Source organism: Jaculus jaculus, chromosome 7 (assembly GCF_020740685.1).
Source record: "Jaculus jaculus isolate mJacJac1 chromosome 7, mJacJac1.mat.Y.cur, whole genome shotgun sequence".
In the NCBI taxonomy this organism is placed as follows: domain Eukaryota; kingdom Metazoa; phylum Chordata; class Mammalia; order Rodentia; family Dipodidae; genus Jaculus; species Jaculus jaculus.
In genome coordinates, this window is record NC_059108.1 from 81111326 (window position 1) to 81134094 (window position 22769).

Below are 22769 nucleotides of genomic sequence, written 5' to 3' on the forward strand. Positions count from 1 at the left end.
CACATGTAAAGCTAGATGCAGAAAGTGGGCACGCATGTGGAGTTTGTTTGTAATGGCAAGAGCCCTGGCATGCCCATTCTCTCTCTCTTCTTGCAAGGAAATAAAACTATTAAAAAATGCACAAAGAGCCAAAATATATTGGAAGAGTAGTAAGGTCAAAAAGCTTGTTCTCACAGTAAAACTTGCTATAGGGATGATGTGTTCGCATAGAATAGGCAAACACTAATGGACAAGAAAAAGCACAGAAACTGAACATGCACATGGCACACAGACAAGTACATTCAGATGTGACAGATCATGAGCACATAACGTGTGACTACCTACTGAAGACAATGTAGGTTTTTTAGTAAAGTGTTGGACATGTTGTTTTCCATATTAAAGAAGAAAATGAAAGTGGATCTTGTTTAAGTTTCAACATGTCCTCTAAAAGGCAAGTGCTGAAAATTCAATCCCTGCCTTTCTGATGGTGGTCATGCCATCCAGAATGAGGAAGGCTCAAAAACTTTGGGGCCATGTGAGCCATTGCTGGGGCCACATCCACAAGCCAGGATCAGCCCAGATAGGGGAAGGCTGAGGCACACATCACTGTAAGTCACCCTGGGAAAGCTGGTGTGAGGCATTACCACCTAAGGAAGAACCACAGTTTAGGCCCAACTGTCAATCTGGGGGTTCTGCAGCGATTTCCTCCACAACCAATCAGCAGCTAGTCTTATTAATGTACTTAAGGATATGCCATTATCCGAGGACAACAAATTGCTCTTACAAAACTTTTATCAATGTAAAGGTTGATCTTACTGAGTTAGCAAATCCACAGCACAAGGAAGTGGTGGCAGAAGATGCTGGGTTACTTCCTCCGTGAGGAGATCACCGCAGTGGGAAACAAAGCTTTTAATAGCTAAAAGAGAGCACAGACTTCTGTCAGGACAGTGTAACCAGACATGAAAAAGAGGGCATTCAATTATGACTAAGCTTGACCTTTGTTTTTTGTTTTTTCAAGGTAGGAATTCACTGCAGCCCAGACTGACCTGGAATTCACTATGTAGTCTCAAGGTGGCCTTGAACTCATGGTGATCCTCCTACCTTTGCCTCCCAAGTGCTGGGATTAAAGATGTGTGCCACCATGCTCGGCTAAGGCTTGACATTTTTATTAAGAAAAAAAGTGTCAAAAACAAAGTATCTTGGGCTGGAGAGATAGCTAAGTGGCTAAGGCGTTTGCTTGTGAAGCCAAAGGATCCAGGTTGGATTTCCTAGCCAGAGGCACAAGGCGGCGCAGGTGTCTGGAGTTTGTTTACAGTGGCTGAAGGCCTTGGTGTGTCCATTCTCTCTCTGCCTCTTTCTGTCTCTCAAATAAAAATAAATGAATTTTTTTTTTAAAAATATTAAAAATAAAATAGCTTCTTAAAAAAGATCTTGTGGGGCTGGAGAGGTGCTCAGCACATAAGGCACTTGCCTGCAAATCCTAGTGACCTGGGTTCAATTCCCCAGTATCCACATAAGCCAGATGCACAAAGTGGCACATGCATCTGGAGTTTGTTTATAGCAGGTGGAAGTCCCAGAGCACCATTCTCTCTCTCTTTCTCTGATTCTCTCTAACAAATAAATAAAAAATATATATTAAAAAATCTTCTAAAAATCTTGAAATTCAGGCTGGAGAGATGGCTTAGCGGTTAAGCGCTTGCCTGTGAAGCCTAAGGACCCCGGTTCAAGGCTTGGTTCCCCAGGCTCCACGTTAGCCAGATGCACAAGGGGGCGCACGCGTCTGGAGTTCGTTTGCAGAGGCTGGAAGCCCTGGCGCGCCCATTCTCTCTCTCTTCCTCTATCTGTCTTTCTCTCTGTGTCTGTCGCTCTCAAATAAATAAATAAAATTTAAAAAAAATCTTAAAATTCTTCTAGTAATAAAACGGAAGATTGTAGCAAGATATGGTGGCGTATGCCTTTAGTCCCAGCACTCGGGAGGCAGAGGTAGGAGGATCGCTGTAAGTTCAAGGCTACCCTGAGACTACATAGTGAATTCCAGGAAAGCCTGGGCTAGAGCCTTAAAAAAAAAAAAAAAAAAAAAAAAAAGGAAGATAGTGTTTTCTACTCCTAATTATATTTTTAAAGAATATCCTAGGATTAATATAAGAGAATAAATAAATTAGCACACAATGTTGCTTAGACATGAAAGTCTAAGTTAGTTTATGTCTGATTCAAGAACTGAGGAAAATCCCAGGACAGCAACAAAACGTTGACATTTAGGTATCTTCCCCTTTTTATTTATTTTGGTTTTTCGAGGTAGGGTCTCATTTTAGCCCAGACTGGCTTTGAACTCACAGCATTTCTCCTACATCTGTCTCCCACATGCTGGGATTAAAGGCATATGCCACCACACCTACCTCCACTTTATTTTTTGAGACAAAGTCATTAACTGAACCTGGAGCTTGCTTTTACAAGGGTGCTTGGATTTGAACTCAGGTCCTCGTGCCTGTGTAGTAAATATTTTACTTACTGAGTCACTTCCCCAGCCTCATGAGGTGTGTACAGTATTTGTGGTGTGTGTAAATGTACCATGTGGAAAAGCCAGAGGAAAACATGAGGTGTTCTCTATTGACCTTCTGCCTTAGTTCCCAGGGGCAGTGTCTCACTGAACCTGGAGCTCACTGTTTATTGGTGACACTGGCTGACCAGAAGCCTAATGATCTTCCTTTCTCCACTTCACTCAGTGCTGGGGTTACAAGCGTGTGTGACCATGGCCAGCGTTACATGAGTGCTAGGGATCAAACTCAGGTCCTCGTCCCGCAGCATGCACTCTTACCAGATGGGCCATTTCCCTTACCTTAAATTTTCTTTTTCTGTTTGTCAATCTTGGCAAGTTTCAAAATGGACTATATCTAATGAAATGTGCATTGATTAGCCTGAGAGATTAGAAATCTCATTTGTTTATTACTATACCCTTCAGTTATTACCATGGAACAATTACGTTCTATTCCAAAAACCACCAGCAAGATCCCTGCCCCTTACGCTGAATGAACATACAGACCATGTGCACAGTGTGGGGCAAAGAGAAGACTACAGCCAACCTACCACAGAGAGCCCCCGATCGGCCTTCCAGGGTGACTTGCCACGTAAATGAGTCTCCTCGACTTTTTTCTGTCTCCAGGTCACTAGGGGACACTGGAAAGACGCACTTCCACAACAGCAGAACTCGAGCAAGATGATGACTGACAACCGCAGGACCTGCAATTCATGCAGCTTGTCACTTGGCAAAGAATATAAGAAGTGAGCCTTTAAAATTCCACCGGTAAACAGGAATTTCTCTCGTAATGTAACTGTTTTTATTTATTACTGTAATATTTTGCCTCCACTTATCTTCTGGTTCAAATGAATCTACTATGGAATGAGTTTCTGTCAGAAGGTGTAGGAACATGGAGAAAACAAGCAACAAACAACACACAGCCTGGGCTCTGGTGTCAGCTCTGTTAATACTTACAGCGTCTCTCTGGTGTCAGCTCTTCTTCAATTTTTAAGTTTTGTTTATTTGAGAGAGGGAGAGAAAGAGGCAGAGAGGGAAAATGGGCACAAAGAGCTTCCAGCCACTGCAAACAAACTCCAGAAGCATGTGCCACCTTGTGCATCTGGCTTATGTGGGTCCTGGGGAATCAAACCTGGGTCCTTTGGCTTTGTAGGCAAACACCTTAAGCGATCCCTCCAGCCCTGGTATCAACTTTTCTAATACTTACAGTGTCCCCATTAAAATTCAACTGCTATGTCTAAAATCAATTCAGTACTACCCCACACTACTTGTCAGAACAGCTATCAGATCCAAATGATAGAATGAAGTCTGAGGTACTTGACAAACAAGTGATTTAAATACAACAGAAGGTGTAATTGCCATGGTAACAAATAACACCGTAACCCTAATCTTCAGAGCAACAACTTTTTTTAAAAATTTTTACTTATTTATTTATTTGAGAGTGTCAGACACAGAGGGAAAGACAGATAGAGGGAGAGAGAGAGAATGGGCGCGCCAGGGCTTCCAGCCTCTGCAAACGAACTCCAGACGCGTGCGCCCCCTTGTGCATCTGGCTAACGTGGGACCTGGGGAACTGAGCCTAGAACCGGGGTCCTTAGGCTTCACAGGCAAGCGCTTAACCGCTAAGCCATCTGTCCAGCCCAACAACTTCTTTTAATTTAATTTAATTTAATTTAATTTAATGTTTTTTGGTTTTTCAAGGTAGTGTCTCATTCTAGCCCAGGCTGACCTGGAAGTCACCATGTAGACTCAGGTGGCCTTGAACTTACAGCGATCCTCTTACCTCTGCCTCCCGAGTGCTGGGATTAAAGGCATGTGCCACCATGCCCAGCTACAACTTCCTTTTAGATTTTGGGTACTGAGATTGAATCCATGGTCTTATACAACCTAAACATGTGATCTACCATTGAGCTGCACCCCAGACCCCAAAGTTATCACCTCTGTTGTTGCTGTCATCTGTTTGAGACAAAGTCGCTAGTAATTCTCTTGCCTTAGCCTCCCATGTGCAGGGATTAGAGAGGTACATCAACACATATGGCTCCAAATATTAATATTTTTATTTTATATTTTATTTATTTCTTTGTACACATAGAGACAGAGAGGAGAAAGAGAGAAAGAGAGCATGGGCATACTAGGGCCTCCAACCACTTCAAATAAACTCCAGATGCATGCCCCACTTGGTGCATCTGACAGTATATGGGTACTAGGGAATTGAATCCAGGTTGTTAGGCTTTACAGGCAAGCTCCCTAACCACTAATCAATCTCCCCGGCCCTCCAAATATTAAGTTTAATGCCTTTCTTTTTTCGTTTTTGTCTGAGACCAAGTTTTACTACTACATAGCTTCTGTTTCCATGTGCTAAGATTACAGGTGTAAGCTGCCATGCCTAGCTTCCCAATGTTAACTCCTACTTCCTGGGATTTTGATTTTCTTTTTTGGTGGAGCTGGGATTTGAACCTATGGCTTAACATATGCAAGGCAAGTGTTCTACCACTGAGCAATATTCCTAGCTGGTTTGCTTTTGTTTTTGAAGCAGAGACTTACTTACTCTAGCCCAGGCTGGCCTTGAACTCAAACCATCTTCCTACCTACCATGTCCAATGCAGGGTTAACACTTCTGATAACCTATTCCAGGTCAAAATTCAGATGTAATAAAAAGCACTGTGTGATGATATTATGAATTTTAAAAAACAACAACTAACAAAGATGAAGAATAAAAACCAAAACCCACTGCTTTTCTCTACTAGTAGTTAAGCCATACATAAATAAAACCTAAATCAATGCTTCCTAATCCTTAAAATTCTGCGTCTACCTTACAATTTTCTCTTAAACATACACTCCTTCCCCACCCCCATATCCTGCTGTCTTTCTTATGCAGTACAGCAACAATGTTTTTCAGGACTGCATTGGGCTTTGGGGAGAGACTTGCCTAGGCTAATTCCTGTTCTACCCACTTCATGATAGGCATTTATATCAACTTTGAATGCATTATCATTCAAAACCTTGGCTTATTTCTATAGGAAATGGTAAGCTTAATAACAACATGAAACAGCAACTAAAAGTCAGTAAGTTTTTTGTATTTTTTTATGAGAGAGAGAGAGAGAGAGAGAGAGAGAGAGAGAGAGAGAGAGAGAGAGAGAGAGAGAGAGAGAGAGAGAGAGAGAGAGAGAATTGACAAACCAGGGCCTCCAAGTCATCACAATCCAACTTTTGAAAAAAAATTTGTTTTTATTTATTTGAGAGTGACAGAGGAAGAGGCAGACAGAGAAACAGAGAGAGACTAGGCACACCAGGGCTTACAGCCACTACAAAAAAACTCCAGACGCATGCGCCCCATTGTGCATCTGGCTAACGTGAGTCCTGGGGAATCGAGCCTTGAACCAGGGTCCTTACACGTCACAGGCAAGTGCTTAACCGCTAAGCAATCTCTCCAGCCCCACAATCCAACTTTTGATGCATGCACCATCTTGTACATATGTGTGAGCTTGCATGCTTGCATAACCTTGTGTGTCTGGTTTACATGGGATCTGGAAATCAAACTTGAGTCCTTAGCCTTTGCAGGCAAGTGCCTTAACTGCTAAGCCATTTCTCCAGCCCTCCCCGCCTTTATTTGAGGTTGGATCTCACTCAAGCCCAGAATGACCTGGAACTCACATTGTAGCTCTAGGTTGGCCTCAAACTAACAGGGATTCTCCTACCTCAGCTTCCCAAGTTCTGGGATTAAAGGCGTGCAACACCAAGCCCAGCCAAAAGTCATTATTTTTAAAAATGTGTTTATTTTCCAGGGAGAAATAGTCACAGAGACTGACAAAGAGAAAGAATGGGCATGTCAGGGCCTCCAGCCACTGCAAACGAACTCCAGATGCACGTGCCACCTTCTGCAACTGGCTTATGTGGATCCTGGGGAACTGAACTGGGGTCCTTAGGCTTCACAGGCAAGCGCTTAACAGCTAAGCCATCTATCCAGCCCCTGAAAGTCAGTATTTTTAATGCATACAGTTTACTGAATAGGGGACAGTGTCTTTTGAACTGCTTTTAAGAAGAGCTGGCACTTGCTGCCACTACTTTTTAAAAAAATATTTTACTTATTATTTGCAGAAGGTAGGGGGCAGAGAATGGGAGCACCAGGGCCACCTGCCACTTTGTGTATCCAGATTACATGGGAACTGGGGAATTGAACTTGGGCCACCAGGCTCTGCAAGCAAGCAAACACCTTTAACTACTGAGCCATTTTTCTAGCCCCTCTTTTTTTTGTGTGTGTGGGGACACTTTCAAAGTAGGGTTTCACTCTAGCCCAGGCTGGCCGGGAATTCACTTTGCAGTCTCATGCTGGCCTTGAACTAACAACGATACTCCTACCTTTGCCCCATGCCTGCCATGCCCCTACTTTCTTATTAAAAAAATATTTTATTTTTATTTATTTGTTTGAGAGAAAGAGAGAGAGAGAGAGAGAGAGAGAGAGAGGGAGAATATGAATATGAATGAGAGCACTAGGGCCTCTAGCCACTACAAACAAATGCATGTGCCACCTTGTGCATCTGGCTTACATGGGTCTTGGGGTACTTAAGCTGGTTCTTAGGCTTCATAGGGAGGCACTTTGACTGCTAAACCATTTTTCCAGCCCCAAATATTCTATTTTTAAGATATTTTTATTTATTTGAGAGAGAGAGAAAAGCAGACAGAGGGAATGGGCATGCCAGGCCCTCTAGCCATTGAAAATGAACTCCAGACACATGCACCACCACGTACATCTGGCTTATGTGGGTACTGGGGAAATGAACTTGGAATTCACTATATATTCTCAGAGTGGCCTTGAACTCACAGAGATCCTCCTACCTCTGCCTCTCGAGTGCTGGGGTTAAAGGCATGTGTCACCATGCCCAGTTTAGCCACTACTTTCCTAAGGAAGCAGTACTTAAACAAAAGTAGAAAAAGACTGGGAACGAGAAGGTAATGACTGTGTGGTCACAAGAGGTTTGTGTCTTAGGGCCTAGTATATGTGTTCATTCACAATCATTCTTAGTGCAAGACTTAGTTACACACCAAAATAAAATAGAAGAATCCAGGCATGGAGGTGCACACCTTTAATCTCAGCACTCAGGAGACAGAGGTAGGAGGACCACTGTACCTCTGAGGCCAGCCTGAGACTACTAGAGTGAGCACTAGGTCACCCTGTCTAGAACGACGCTCTACCTCGAGGGGGAAAAGAAAACTGAGAAAGACTGCATACATATTTGCTACTGTGCCTTAAAAAAATTACTGATTCTCTTTTGAGTCTTCATGCTGGTTAAGACTTCTCTCTTCCACCCAGCAACTATGCCAGGGTGGGAAGGGACACTTACCATTTTTTGTTGTTAATTTTTATTTATTTATTTGACAGTGACAGACAGACAAAGAGGCAGATACAGAATGGGAGCGCCAGAGCCTCCAGCCACTGCAATTGAACTCCAGACGCGTGCGCCCCTTGTGCATCTGGCTTACGTGGGTCCTGGGGAATAGAACCTCAAACCGGGGTCCTTAGGCTTCTCAGGCAAGCACTTAACCACTAAGCCATCTCTCCAGCCCTGGGACACTTATTTTTTTACTATCTTTAATTTTTTTAAAAGTGTACACTTTAAAAAAAAATCCCTTTTCAGGTTTTTTTTTTTAATCTAAGATCCATGTTTGTTTATATGGGTGCCCTTCCATCTACTTCATTTTTCCTTCTTCAGCACTTAGTCCTTTCCCTTCCCCTCATCTTTGTGATATCTGAATAAAGTGTGGTGTTTAAAAAATTCATTTTTTTTGTCAGGAGTGGTGGCACACCCCTTTAATCCCAGCACTTGTGAGGCAGAGGTAGGAGGATCACTGTGAGTTCAAGGCCACCCTGAGACTACAAAGTGAATTCCAGGTCTACTAGGTTACAGCAAGACTCTAATTTGAAAAACCAAAAGAGAGAAAAAAATTTATGTGTGTGTGTGTGTGTATACATACATACACACACATACACACACACACACACACACACACACACAATAAATAATATATGTATGCGGTAGTTTGAAGGCATGTCCTCAATAGAGTTCACTAAAGCTTGTAACTTAGACCTTCAGCTGCATGGCTGATCCTAGGGTCTACCCTAAGAAAGGCATGTTTGGGGAATTTCAGCCTAAAACATGCAAAATGCCTGAGTTCTGCCTGACGTTCCTAGAATCTGCTTGATTGTGTTTGTTTTTTTCTCTCTGCTTGGACCTGTAAAAGGGGTCAATTTCTTCCACCATTATGAAATTTTCCCTGGATCTGAAAGCATTGAATAAATTCCCTCTTCCCCTTACCCCCAAATTTATTTATTTGCATATTTTGTGTGCTCCAGGTCTTCTTGCTGCTGCAAACAAATGTGAGATATTTGTGTCACTTCTTGCATTTAGCTTATGTGGACAGATTGGAAATTGGACCTGGGCTGATGGGCTTTGTAAGCAAGTATCTTTAACCACTAAACCTTCTCCAGCCCCTTTTCAAAAAACAGAGTTGGGCTGGAGAGATGGTTCAGTGGTTAAGGTGCTTGCCTGCAAGGCCTAATGACCCAAGTTCTAGTACCCATGTAAAGCCAGAAGCACAAGGTGGCGCCTGCATCTGGAATTTGTTGTTGCAATAGCTGGAGGCCCTCTGTCTCTGCTTTCAAATAAATAAATAAAAATAATTAAAACAAAACATTAAAAACAATAACAACAGAACTAAGTCCCTGGGTATGGTGGTTCATGCCTTTAATCCCACCACTCAGGAGGCAGAGATAGGAAGATCACCATGAGTTCAAGGTCACCATGAGACCACATAATGAATCCTAGGTCAGCCTGGGCTAGAAAAAGACTCTACCTTGAAAGATAAAAGAAAAACTGAAAAACAAAAATCTTACTTAAAATGAGGTAGTATTAATTCCAAGGTTAAACGAAAGACAAGTTTTTTACAACTAATAATAATTCTGTATATTGCAAAGTAAACATACTTCATGAGCCATTCACTGATACGAAAAACTTAGATATGCCTGTAAGCAAATCCAAGTTATTTTATTAGTCTTAGATAACTTTGAATTTTAACAAGAAAGTTTAAGAACTATTGCAGTTCATATTTAAAAAGCGGATTAAAGGTAGTTAACTTAAGTTTCTGTTAATTGGGATGAAGAAAATTACAGTGTGTGAAAGAATGCTGAAAAACAAGAGGTATTAAATTGTAAGGCAAAAATTAATAATATACTCAGCTTTTGGCTCAAAACTATTTTCCATAGGCCCCTTGCCAAACTTAGTAGAAGGAGATGTGAATATAACACCAAAACGTGACAGCAAAGGCAAAGAACGTTAGATTTGTGTTAAGAGGACGAAAGAATCATCTTGAAGGTGCTTCCACTGAGCAAAGCTTAAGATCTAAAAGAGTGATGACTCCAGTTTACAGTGAGACTGAGAAACAGCGTCTGCTGCTGCTGGCACGAGGCGGCAGAAGCTAGGCTGTGTTCAAGATTCGGCATCACCTGTAACCCACAGCTAGGGCTGAAGAAGGCATTCTGCTGCAGGTGTAATGGACGTTGTACTGCTTCACAAGAGATGCTGAAGAGCACTTTTATTCACAAGGGCCTCACATGTGAAATATGCAACGCCTCAGATAAGCCATGCCCATCTACAGCGAAAGCCCTCTTGCTGAGCAACAAACCAATGTAAGTAAGGGTGATGACAAAATACTGGGGGACTGGGTAGATCCCTGCAAAATGGACTGACAGTGGAATCATGTCAAGTGGTTGGGAGGAGCTGTGTTGGCATTCAGGAGTATGGAAAAGATCCGTAGGCCAAGCATGTCACTAGAGAGTTCTTCAAATGCAAGAAGAGATAAACAAATAAAATATTTGGCTTGCCGGGCGTAGTGGTGCATGCTTTTAATCCCAGCACTTGGGAGGCAGAAGTAGGAGGATCACCGAGAATTAGAGGCCACCCTGAGACTACATAGTGAATTCCAGGTCAGCCTGGACTACAGTGAGACCCTACTTCAAAAAACAAAACAAAACAAACAAACAAACAAAGGCCCATTTTATTCACAAAATGAAGAGAGAAAATCAAAACCAAAACATTTCACTCATCTTTGAAAGCTGCCTCCCCCCAGAAAAGAAAGCTGCCTAGCTTTAATTTTAATTTTAATTATTTATTTATTTTTTTGGCTTTTCGAGGTAGGGTCTCCCTCTAGCCCAGGCTGACCTGAAATTAACTATGTGGCCTCAGACTAGCCTCAAACTCATGGCAGTCCTCCTACCTCTGCCTCCCTAGTGCTGGGATTAAAGGAACATACCACCACTCCTGGCTACATTTTATTTTTGTAGACTCAGTTTAGGATCTCATGTATGCTAGGCAAGCACTCTAACACTGAGATATGTCACAAGTTCTAGAATTTTAATATATTCCAAAAGTAAGGGGAGGAATAATCCATGGAATAAAGACTTCAAAGCACAGTAATTAAACATTTATCAAAAAGTTAATTCTCAGGCTGGAGAAAATGCTTAGCGGTTAAAGCGCTTGCCTGCAAAGCCTAAGGAACCATGCTCGACTCTCCAGATCCCATGGAAGACAGAAGCACAAAGGTGAGGCAAGGGCCAGGTGCCCACTAGCTGGCACAAGCATCTGGAGTTCAACTGCAGTGGTTGAGGCCCCACTGCGCCAATTCTCTGTCTCTCTCTCTCTCCAACTCCCTAAAAATAAAATAACTAAATTCTCACTCTCAAGAGGTGGCTCAGCACTTAGTCACTTGATTACAAAGCCTGAGGCCTGGGTTCAATTCCCCAGTACTCACACAAAGCTGGATGTACAAAGTGGTGCATGTATCTGGAGTTAATTTGCAGCATCACGAGGCCTTGGGGCACCAATGCTTTCTCTCTCTTGCAAACAGATAAATGAAGACATTTTTAGAAAGTCATTCTCAGGCCGCAGAGATGGCTTAGCGGTTAAGGTGTTTGCCTACAGAGCCTAAGAACTCTACGTTTGAATCTCTAAGTCCCACGTAGCCAAATGCACAATGATGCAAGCATGCAACGCTGCACATGTGCATAAGGGAGCACATGCTCTGGAGTTTGTTCCTAGTAGCTACAAGCCCTGGCATGCCCATTCTCTCTGCTTCTTTCTCTCCCTCTCTCTCAAAAAAATAAACAGTAATAAAAAGTCATTCTCTACCTTCCAATGAGTTGTTAGCCATGGAGTCCCTGATGTCCCCAAAACATTACAGGCCATTCCTGAGGCCCTTGGTTTCCCACCAGGAATAGATGGTAAGACCCTATTGCTGAAGACTCCACATACTTGGGCTGCAAGGCCACTGAGAAATCCTGCTGGAACTGAGCTGATAACCTCCTCCATGTAGACCAGCTGACAGAAAGCTGGAAGAAGCCATTCTGCATGCAGTTCAATGGGAGAGAGAGAAATAACCAGTGAAGATACTGAACAGAGGACATTGTAAGCCTTATATTTGGCCAGCCAGGCCAAATGAGTCAATGGGTGCAATAGTAGCACGTCTATCATGGTGGAAACCAACTGCCCTCAAATTGAACTGGAGGCCCACTCCATGGGAGGGAATACATCCCTGATACTGAAAACCAGAAACAGGGGTCGTCATGAGCCCTAGGGGTGTCACGTCTGCTGCTATCTGGCTAAATGTGTAACTATGCCCATTAAACTGCTCAGTAAGCACTTCTCTTAATGTTCCTACCTATATATTAATGCTACTCTCACTTTTGGTTGAGAACCTTCTCTTTTCAGAGGGCAGTGACCTTGGAATAACTCAGAAGGTATCATGGTGCTGGGAAGATGTGACCGCAGTGCTCAGCACTGCAGTATCTCTATCACACCTTCCAAGGCTCAGGGTCCATTGTGGAGGTGGCAGAAAGAATGTAAGAGCCAAAGGAAGGGTAGGACTCCTTACATCATGCTCCTCTAGTCACAAAATGACCTGGATATCCATGACCTCACAGTGCCTGACACTACCTACACAAGACCATTGTAATAGGAGGAAAAGATGATGACATCAAAATAAGAGAGACTGATTGAGAAGAGGAGGGGATATGATGGAGAATGGAGTTTCAAAGGGGAAAGCGGGGGGAGGGGAGGGCATTACCATGGGATATTGTTTATAATCATGGAAGTTGTTAATTAAAAAAATACCAGAAAAAGTCATTTTCATCAAGACGTGTAAAAATCTTCTTACTAAGAAAACAAAATCATTTCATAATTATAGAAACCTTCCACAGAAGTATTACCTAACGTCATTAGAGCAGCAATCAGCAACCACCCCGCTTGTGTGCGTTGAATGGACAGGTGACTGTTCTGAGCAGCAGAACACAGCAAGTCCTCTGCCAACATCATAATGATCTGTTAATGTAAAATTCAGTTTATAAATTAGTAGGTAAGTGAGAGTAATTACAATCTCTTGGAAAATTAACTTTTATGTATAACAAATGACACTGATGTATGAATGGAATGTAGACTGCATGATAGAAAATTATAAAAAACTTAAGTTTTAGGGCTAGAGAGATGACTTAGTGGCTAAGGTGCTTGCCTGTGAAGCCTAAGAACCCAGGTTCGATTCGCCAGTATCCATGTAAGCCAGGTGTACAAGGTAGCACATCTGGAGTTTGTTTGCAGTGAATGGAGGCCTTGGTACGACCATTCTCTATCTGCCTTTTTTTCCCTCTCTCTCTTTATTTTTAAATTTTTTTTGTTTCTTGGTTTTTTGAGGTAGGGTCCCACTCTAGTCCAGACTGACCTGGAATTCGCTATGTAGTCTCAGGGTGGCCTCGAACTCATGGCGATCCTCCTACTTCTGCCTCCTGAGTGTTGCGATTAAAGGCGTGCGCCACCACACCCAGCTTGTTTGTACTTTCAAGGTAGGACTTCATTCTAGCCCAGGCTGACCTGGTACTCACTGGGTAGTCTCAGGCTGCTCTCGAATTCACGATGATCCTCCTACCTCTGCCTCCTGAGTACTGGGATTAAAGGCGTGGGCCACCATACCTAGCTGAATGTTCTTTTTTTAAATCTTTCTTCTGTTCCTTTAAAATTCTCTGTACATTAAAACTAAGTTACTTATTCATTATGTTTTACATCATTTGTTTCAAAGTGCTATAGTAAAAAGCACTAAATTCCCCCTGAAAATTCTGTGTGTTGGGCTGGAGAGATGGTCTAACGGTTAAGGTACTTGCCTGCAAAGCCTAAGGACCCAGGTTCTATTCCTCAGTACTTACATAAACCAGATGAATGAGGTGTCACATGAGGCTGGAGTTCATTTCCAGTGGCTCGAGGCCCTGGCACGTCCACTCTATGTATCACTTTCTTTCTCTTAAGTAATTTTTTTCTAGCTCTGTTTTTTTTCTCAATAGCAATACAGTTTTAGAGGAGAATTTCTGAATCATTCTGAACTCATAAGGTTTTTCTATACTTTCTGAGTTGCAATTCACCAAAGTCATTATTATTTTTGAAGTACAAAATAACCCATTTTCCAGTGGAAGCCCTGCAAGTTACCTTCTTGTTATTTAGTGAATTCCTTGCTTTCTGCCATGAGAAGTTATCTCAGGCTTATATTATGCATTTTCTGCTCCAGACCTGAAAACATCTTAATAGAGCCCCAATTCCTATTGGTGGGAAAGGGTATTTTATTTTATTTTTTCGAGGTAGGGTCTCACTCTAGTTCAGACTGACCTGGAATTCACTCTGTAGTCTCAGGGTGGCCTTGAACTCATGGCAATCCTCCTACCTCTGCCTCCCAAGTGCTGGGATTAAAGGTGTGCGCTACCGTGCCCGGCCAGGAAAGGATATTTTAGAGGTATAATCTTAGATCTAGGGTATTCCTTACTACTGATTATCAGAGAGGATCACTGAGTCTTGTTGGAACAACTGTCAATTCTGAGTTCAGTGACAGACTGTCTCAAGGAAATAAGGTAGGAGAGGACACCCAATGCCCTCTTCTGGCCTCAACACACATCAGTACATATCCATGTACCAAACATACTATACCATACAACAAAATAAAATAAAATAATGAGCTCATGGAGAAAATTTTAATTGAAATTTAACAAATGGGCTTTTACTTATCTTTCTTGATTCTACAATTGTAGCTTTTTTTTTTGTCTTAGACAGAAAACTATCGTTCCTAAGAAAATTAATTATTTATCTACTTTTTCTTTCTTTTTTTTCAAGGGACTCTCACTCTAGCCCAGACTGGCCTTGAACTCAGCAGTCCTCCTACCTCTGCCGCCTCCTGGGTTCTGGGATTAGAGGCTTGTACCACCATGCCCAGCTTTTTTTTTTTCTTCTTACTACATGTAAACTAATTCTACAGTAATAGCACCAGTCAATAACTATAAATTTATTAAATGACATTTCAGACTTCCTTCATAGCTCTATTTGTCTATTACAACAGGAATTTCTTTTCCTTTTTAAGATCCGAGTTCTGCTAAAATAGTCCAGGCTGGCCTTAAGCTGAATCATCTCTCCAGCCCCCCCTTTTTTATTGAGGTAGGGTCTTACTGTAGCCCAGGCTGACCCAGAATTCACTGTTATTCTCAGGGTAGCCTAAAACTCACAGCAATCTTCCTACCTCGACCTCCTGAGTGCTATGCTAGGAATAAAGGCTTGTGCCACCACACCTGGCGTTAGTTTTCCTTTTATTTTCTTTTTGGCTTTTTGAGGTAGGCTCTCATTCTAGCTCAGGTGGACCTGAAATTTACTATGTAGTCTCAGGGTGGCCTCCAACTCACGACGTTCCTCCTACCTCTTCCCCCCAAGTGCTGGGATTAAAGGTATTTTTACTTTTAATTAAAAAAATTTTGGTGTGTGTATGTAAAGAATGTGTGTGTTGTACATGTGTGTGTGCATACATGCGCATGCAGATGCACATGCCCTGTGTGATGCATGCATAGGTCAGAAGAAAGTTGGGTGTCTTTCCTCTTTTTGCTCATCTGCTTTTTATGTGGGCGCTGGAGAATCAAATTCAGGTGGTCTCAGGCCCTCATGCTTGAACAGCAAACGCTTCTATCAATCTCCAATAAAGCCCTTATAGGACAATTGTAAAAGGCAAGAGACTGCTGGGCGTGGTGGTGCACGCCTTTAATCCCAGGACTCGGGAGGCAGAGGTAGGAGGATCATCATTAGTTCAAGGCCACCCTGTGACTACGTAGTGAATTCCAGGTCAGCCTCGGCCAGAATTAAACCCTACCTCAATAAAAAAAAAAAAAAAAAAAAAAAACAAGGCAAGAGATTTACATGAGGGCCATGGAAATGGTTTAATAGATAAAACACTTTCCTAAGAACCCATGAGCCGGGCCCTGTGGCAGGCACCTGTAATCTCGGTGCATGTAGAGTGAGGAGAGAAGCAGACAGGAGAATGGCTTGGATGCTCGTGGGCCAAGTAGCCTGCGGAATACGGCAGGGAACAAATGCCTGAAGCTGTCCTCTGACTTCCACACATTTGCCAAGGCACATTTACAAGAACATGTACCTGTGTGTATGCAAGTGCACACATACACACCAGAAAAAAATTAATGTGATATAAGCAGAGAGGCAAGAGTATACAGTAAGACTTTAAAATATGGCAAGGCTAGACAGATACGTAGACTGAGAGCCCTCAGGAACAAATCTTGTCAACATACGTTACTAGTTCTAACAAGGAGCGCACACTGAGCATGGTGGCTCCTGTCAATAATCCCAGCATTGACAAGGCTGAGGAAGGACGACTACCATGCGTTGAAGACCAGCCTGGGCTACGGCGTCTACAAACAAATGCAAACACTGTGTTCCCTTCCCCCTGTACAAGCCCAGGGCCTCATGCATACTAGGTGAGCACTGTATCTCTGAACTGCATCGTAGCCCAGGAAGTTATCCTTGAAAAAAGCATGGACAAATTTTTTGTTTGTTCATTGTTCAAGATAGGGTTTCACTCTAGCTCAGGCTAACCTAGAATTCACTATGTAGTCTCAGGGTGGTCTTGAACTCATGGCGATCCCCCCACCTCTGCCTTCCGAGTGCTCAAACATTTTTAAACACCCTTGGTTTTTCACAGCAACTGCATTGCTTGGATTTAACACTTAAGGCAAAATAAAGGTGACTGTTGATGACAGTTGACCTAATACTTAAGATGTTTTCAGGAAAAACTTGAAACATCATTATAAAAAGAGAATGAAATTACCTTGCCCTTTCCATGAGGAATTCCCAAAGGACAATGCTTTACGGCACCCAGCAAAGCTGCCACAGCGAAACTGAAGCCAGTCACCGCCTCGGGCGAAGACTTCAGCACACTGAGGCGCTCAAGGCAGCGGTCTAGGAGCGGGGTCAGGTAGGCGGGGAGGGCCACAGCAACGCAGTGCAAGCACCAGGCTGCCGCCAGCTGGACGGAGGTGCTGGGGTGCGGAAGTGCCGAAAGGACACCGTCAAGGAGGCCTGGAAAAGCAGAATGAACAAGGTACACAGACATCCATAAGACACTTGAAACAACAGCCATTTGGACATAAAATACTTTTATGAAAAGTCAAATCACAATAAAAAGTGAGATATAATTAATGCTTATTTAGAATCGCTTCTAATACTATCTCATGAAAACTGGCTTCAATTAAGTCAGTACACAAAAGACGACTTTTGCCGGGCATGGTGGCACCTTTAATCCCAACACTCAGGAGGCTGAGATAGGAGGATCTCTATGAGTTCAAGCCAATATGAGGCTACACAGTGAAGTCTTCAGCCTGGGCTAGAGTGAGACCCTACCTCAAAACAAACAAAAATGACAACTTTTATTTCTGAGTCAATGTTTTACATACTTTACTGTGAGATCATATTAATCAGGTACCAGGAACTAACACTTACCAATAAGTAACAAAACCACCTCTGCAAGGCTACACCTTGCCTTATCCTCCCTTCAAACCTCTCTAGCACATTAATTTACATAGCAATAGGATTCTTATCCATATGGCTCTTAGCTGAGAACAAAATGTTAAAATAAAGTTTTCCTATTTTTAAAATATTTATTAGAGATGGGGGGCAGATAGAGAGAAAATGGCCATGCCAGTCTCGAGCCATTGCAAACAAACTCCAGATGCTTGTACCAACTAATGCATCTGGCTTATGTGGGCACTGGGGAATTGAACCTGGTCCTCAGGCTTTGGAAGCAAGTGCTTAGCAATTAAGTGACATCCCATGCAAGCCTGAGGGCCCAAGGGTTCAAATCTCCAGGTCTCATGTAAACAGTGGATGTGGCCATGAATGTCTCTAACCCAGTCCCACAGGAGAGCAGAGACTGGAGAGTCAACAGAATTCCTCAAACATAGTGGGGGAAAAGACAGACTCTGGCTCGAAACAAGAACAGTTAGAAGTGCAATGGAGTGGGATACCCTGTATTCTATTCTGCCTACCACTGGTGAGTAACCCCTACAAGTGTGTGGGGCCCTGCAAGGGCACAAACACACGCATACGCCACACACCACATTACACACACAAATTAATCATATGGATAAACACTGTCTTAAAATGTTGGAAATGGTGGGGCCTGCTTGTAATCCCACTGAGGAGCCCCAGTGCTCATTGGCACCCGGTCTAGCCCAACTGGAGAGCTCCAGGCCAATGTCCTTTGCATGCACGCATGTGCATGTGCACACATACACATACACTAAAAAAAAAAAAAAAAAAACCCACAACATTATAAACTTTCCGTAAGACAACTTTAACCAATCCTCAGTAGAATGGAAATATGTAAGCTCTAGCTTACTTATGTAAAAGAAGTTTCCTTCCTTGAGTACAAGTAAAAACAAAGTTATTGAGATGAGTTATAAACCATAGATTTACCTGTACTGGAATCCTGCAGCAAAGGTGCGGCTGTCGTGCTGAGACTGTATATGAGATTTCCAAGTTCTTGTAAAGCACACACGAGCATATGCTGACTGGCTGCTACATCTGTGGAACTGAGCCGGGTTTCCAAATTACCATCACTCAATATAGCATCTGATAGAAACATAAGAATTTAATTATACATCATCCTTTATCTTATAAAACCATAATGGAGGGGCACTCTTGGTCGGAGAATCTGTTCAATTTTACAGATGGCAGAGAAAATGGAGGAGAACAAAGATCCATCAATAAGACAAAAAGCCAACTGCCCACCATGAGATGTGCCACCTCTACCACATCTTCCAGGGCCCAGGAAAAATTGCAGAGGCAGCTGCAACATAAATACTGCCCCCACTGCTAGCCTGACATCCAGCTCCAGGGTGGTGGTAACACATAGTGATCAATCAAAACCTATCAAGTCAGAAATCCAGAGGCTACCAAAAACTCAACACTAAATCAGACCATCAACAGGCCTTCCATGGCTCAGGAAACATTGTGGAAGAGGGAGCAGAAAAAAAAATTTTTTTTTTAATTAGGTATGCCAGGGCCTCTAGCCATTGCAAATGAACTCCACATACATGTGCCATCTTGTATATCTGGCTTATATGGGTACTGGGAAATTGACCTGGGTCCCTAAGCTTCTCAGGCAAGTGCCCTAACTACCAAGCCATCTCTCCAGCCCCAGAGCAGAAAAATACTTTTTTAATATTCTATTTTTATTTATTGAGAGATGGAGAAAAGCAGGGGGGGGAGAGGGAGGGAGGGAAGGAGAATATGGGCATGCCAGGGCTTCCAGCCACTGCAAACAAACTCCAGATACGTGTACTACCTTGTACATCTGGTTTAAGTGGGTACTGGGGAATCAAACCCAGGTCCTTTGGCTTTGCAGCCAAGTGCCTTAACCGCTAAGCCATCTCTCCAGGCCCCCAGAGCAGAAAAAATTTTAAGAGCCAAAAAGGGGGTAGGAATAGGCAGTCTTCCCAGTATCCCATTGGGACTGAGGCCTTCATGACCCCAGAGTGAATATCATAACCCCACTGAGGAGGGCCCCCAGGGTAGTGGGAGCCAGGAAAGGGGATAAAAGAGTACATATGTGTGTGTGTATGCATGTGCGCATGGAAACACGTGTGTGTATAAATTTAAAAATATTGGAAAGCCGGGCATGGTGGTGCATGCCTTTAATCCCAGCACTCGGGAGGCAGAGGTAGGAGGATCACCACAAGTCTGAGGCCACCCTGAGACTCCACAATGAATTCCAGGTCAGCCTGGGTTAGACTGAGACCCTACCTTGAAAAAAACCAAAAAAAAAAAAAGTGTGTGTGTGTGTGTGTGTGTTGGAGAATATATATATAGGAGAGGAAGCAGAAAGATAGCTCGTCACTAACGTACCTTGACAGCATGAGGACTTGAGTTCAATTCCTTAGAGCCAATGTACACAAATGTGTGGGCTGGGGGGATAGCACATGGGTAAGGTGCTTGCCATAAAGTGTGAGGACCAGGGTTTAGGTCTCCATAATATACAAGAAGCAGAATGTAGTAGCATGTGTCTGTAATCCCAGTGTTCCTACAGCCAGTGTGGTGGCTCAGGAGGCAGTGGTAGAACTGTCATAAGTTCAAGGCCACCCTGAGACTACACAGTGAGTTCCAGGTCAGCCTGAGCTATTTTAAGAACCTGCCTTAAAAAAACAAAAATGAATAAATAAATACATTTTTTAAAATGATGATGGGACTGGAGAGATGGCTTAGTGATTAAGGTGTTTGCCTGCAAAGCCGAAGTATCCAGGTTCTATTCCCCAGGGCCCACATTAGCCAGATGCACAAGGGGGCTCATGCATCTGGAGTTTGTTTGCAGTAGCTGGAAGCCCTGGTGTGCCCATTCTCTCTCTCTCTCTCCTTTTTTTGTCAAATAAATAAATAAATTATTATTTTAAAAAAATGATGATGGCCAAGTATAGTGGCACATGCCTTTAATCCCAATACCAAGGAGACAGAGGTAGGAGGGTCATTGTGAATTTCAAGGCCAGCCTGGGACTCCAGAGTGAATTCTGGGTCAGCCTGGGCTAGAGCAAGACCCCACCTCAAAAAAAAAAAAAAAGGCAAAAAAAAAAAAAAAAAGGTAGGTCATGGCTATACATGCCTGTAATCCCAGAGGGAGAGGAGTAGGAGAGACTAGAGTTGCTGGGGCTCACTGATGGACAGCAGTTCTGGGTTGAGGGAATGACTCTCATCTCAAGGACATGCAAGAATGAGTGATAAGAGAAGGGTACCTCATGCTCCCCTCTGGTCTCCACATCCATGTGCAAGGGGCATGGACATCTGTATGTACACACACACCACACATACACACACAGTCTTAACTTCTATAGCAAGTACAATAGGAATGCTAAAGAACCATTATCCCCAGCCTTCATGACTTTTCGTCATGAATATAGTAATACAGAGGTGGGGGAGCACATACCACTCCCTGCGTTTTGTCTTCAGCACCACATAAACTAAGGCTGATGGTGCACACCTATAATCCCAGTGCTCACAAACTGGAGGCAGGAGAACCCTACGTTCATGGTCATCCTCATTCCATAGCGGGTTCGAGGCTAGCTTGGATCTCAGAACACAACCCCAAGCCCTCAAAATTATACATATACATAGTAACATACAGCTTTTCTAAAGGAATAATTCCTTTAGCATTGTTAAAAGAGATGTCTTAGTAGATCCATACCCACATCTTTCTTTAGCTTCCAGATGGCCTGACAGATGTCCTTTGCAGCAGCGATCTGAGCCTTTTCTCCAAGAAGGCCACCGATAGTAGCTCGAAGAATAAATGAAATGCAACGGCGACAGCAGACAGCATCGATCTGAGTTTGGGTGGCTTTAGGATGTGACTGCGACACAAGGCTTAGGACGTGAGAAAGAAAGACAGCAAAGTTTTTCTCTAGCCAAACTCCTCCTAATGTTGAAACAAATACCACATAAGCCTAAAAAAAGAAAGGAGTTTTATCTTTAAAATTAAATCGTTTCACAGTTGTGAATCAATATGCTCTTTCCCACAAAACATGTAGAATTTCTCCTACAATTATTTTCTCATTTACAGTCACTTGTGAGGCGAATGTGATACCACAACACAAACACTAACAGTCACTGGTCACATAGACAGAAGTGTGACACTGATTTTTGCTTGTCTGTTTAGGGGCAAAAGCAAAGCACATAGTCTTTAGACTCTGGCTTCACTGAAGTTGCCTCTGTTTTAATTTGGTAGATTCTTCACGTTTTTAGTACAGTAGGTTTTGCCAGATAATTTATACAACATGTCCACGGCTTCTCTGAAAACAGGCTTTGAGCTATTTAACTTTCTGAAAGAGAAAACTCAATTCTAACATATGAACTTATTTTAAGAATTAACTATGGTTGCTGGAAATGTGGCTCAGTCGTTAAAGGTACTTGTCTGCAAGGCCATATGACCCAGAAGTTGATTCCCTAGTACCCACATAATATCAGACAATGCATGTATCTGGAATTTGTATGCAGTGATGAAAAGCCTTGGTGTGTCCATTCATTCTCATTCCCCCCCCCCCAGCTCCCTACAAATAAGTAAATAAAATAATTCTTAAAAAAAAAAAAAATTAGCCAGGGGTGGTGGCACATGCCTTTAATCCCAGCACCTGGGAAGCATAGTAGGAGGATTGCCGAGAGTTCAAGGCCACTTGAGACTACAGAGTGAATTCCAGGTCACCCTGGAGTAGAGTGAGATCCTACCTCGAAAAAAAAAAAAAGATTAACTGTCCTCTGACACTGTAACTCCTGAAGAATTCAGTGCCAGAAACCTAAGGAAAGTTCACAATGCTCCTTACAGTTACGCTGGGAAGCTCACATTTTCATGGACTTTACATACATATAAGCAATGAGGATGACTGAATTTTCTAATTTTACTTAAAATTTTATTATTTAAATTCATCATTCATCTTCCTTCACTTCATTTTTGGCTAAACTAAGTGTTCTTTTTTGGTGATACTAGAGATCAAACCAAGAGTTGTGCACCTGCTAGGCAAGTACATTAATTACTAAGCAACATCTCTAGCTTGAAAGTACAAGTTTGCTTTGAATCACAACAACATTTAGAAAAAGAAATGATTCAGGGTGAGAATACAATGATTTTGTATTGCTTTAAGAGGTTAGCTTTAACATTTTTGTTTAGGACCAGAAATGTAAGCAATGAAATAGATTACATGCTCCTCCTACATCTTTATGCAGCACATATAATCATGCAAAATGTTTCTTCTATCCATGCTAAATAATATGTACTAATACTTGAACTGGTACACAAACAGAAGAAGGCATGTTAAACCATAGGACACTAGGCAGGAAAGAATAAATGGTGATGACTTAAAAGAAAT

General features: G+C 42.6%; 1 protein-coding gene across 3 annotated transcripts in view; it reads right to left on the reverse strand.

The window, feature by feature from the left end:
- The window catches only part of Heatr5a (HEAT repeat containing 5A), a 170199-nt gene that overhangs the window by 92012 nt on the left and 55418 nt on the right, over window positions 1-22769 (reverse strand). For 2 of the 3 annotated variants that reach the window (XM_045154098.1, XM_045154097.1), the window contains exons 8-13: window positions 21098-21353; window positions 18340-18495; window positions 16694-16944; window positions 12771-12882; window positions 3064-3216; window positions 796-895 (exon numbers count right to left, since the gene is read on the reverse strand). In XM_045154098.1, the coding sequence (XP_045010033.1) occupies window positions 796-895; window positions 3064-3216; window positions 12771-12882; window positions 16694-16944; window positions 18340-18495; window positions 21098-21353 (1028 nt within the window). The remainder of the gene's footprint in view (window positions 1-795; window positions 896-3063; window positions 3217-12770; window positions 12883-16693; window positions 16945-18339; window positions 18496-21097; window positions 21354-22769) is intronic. The other variant, XM_045154099.1, reaches the window with a different exon arrangement.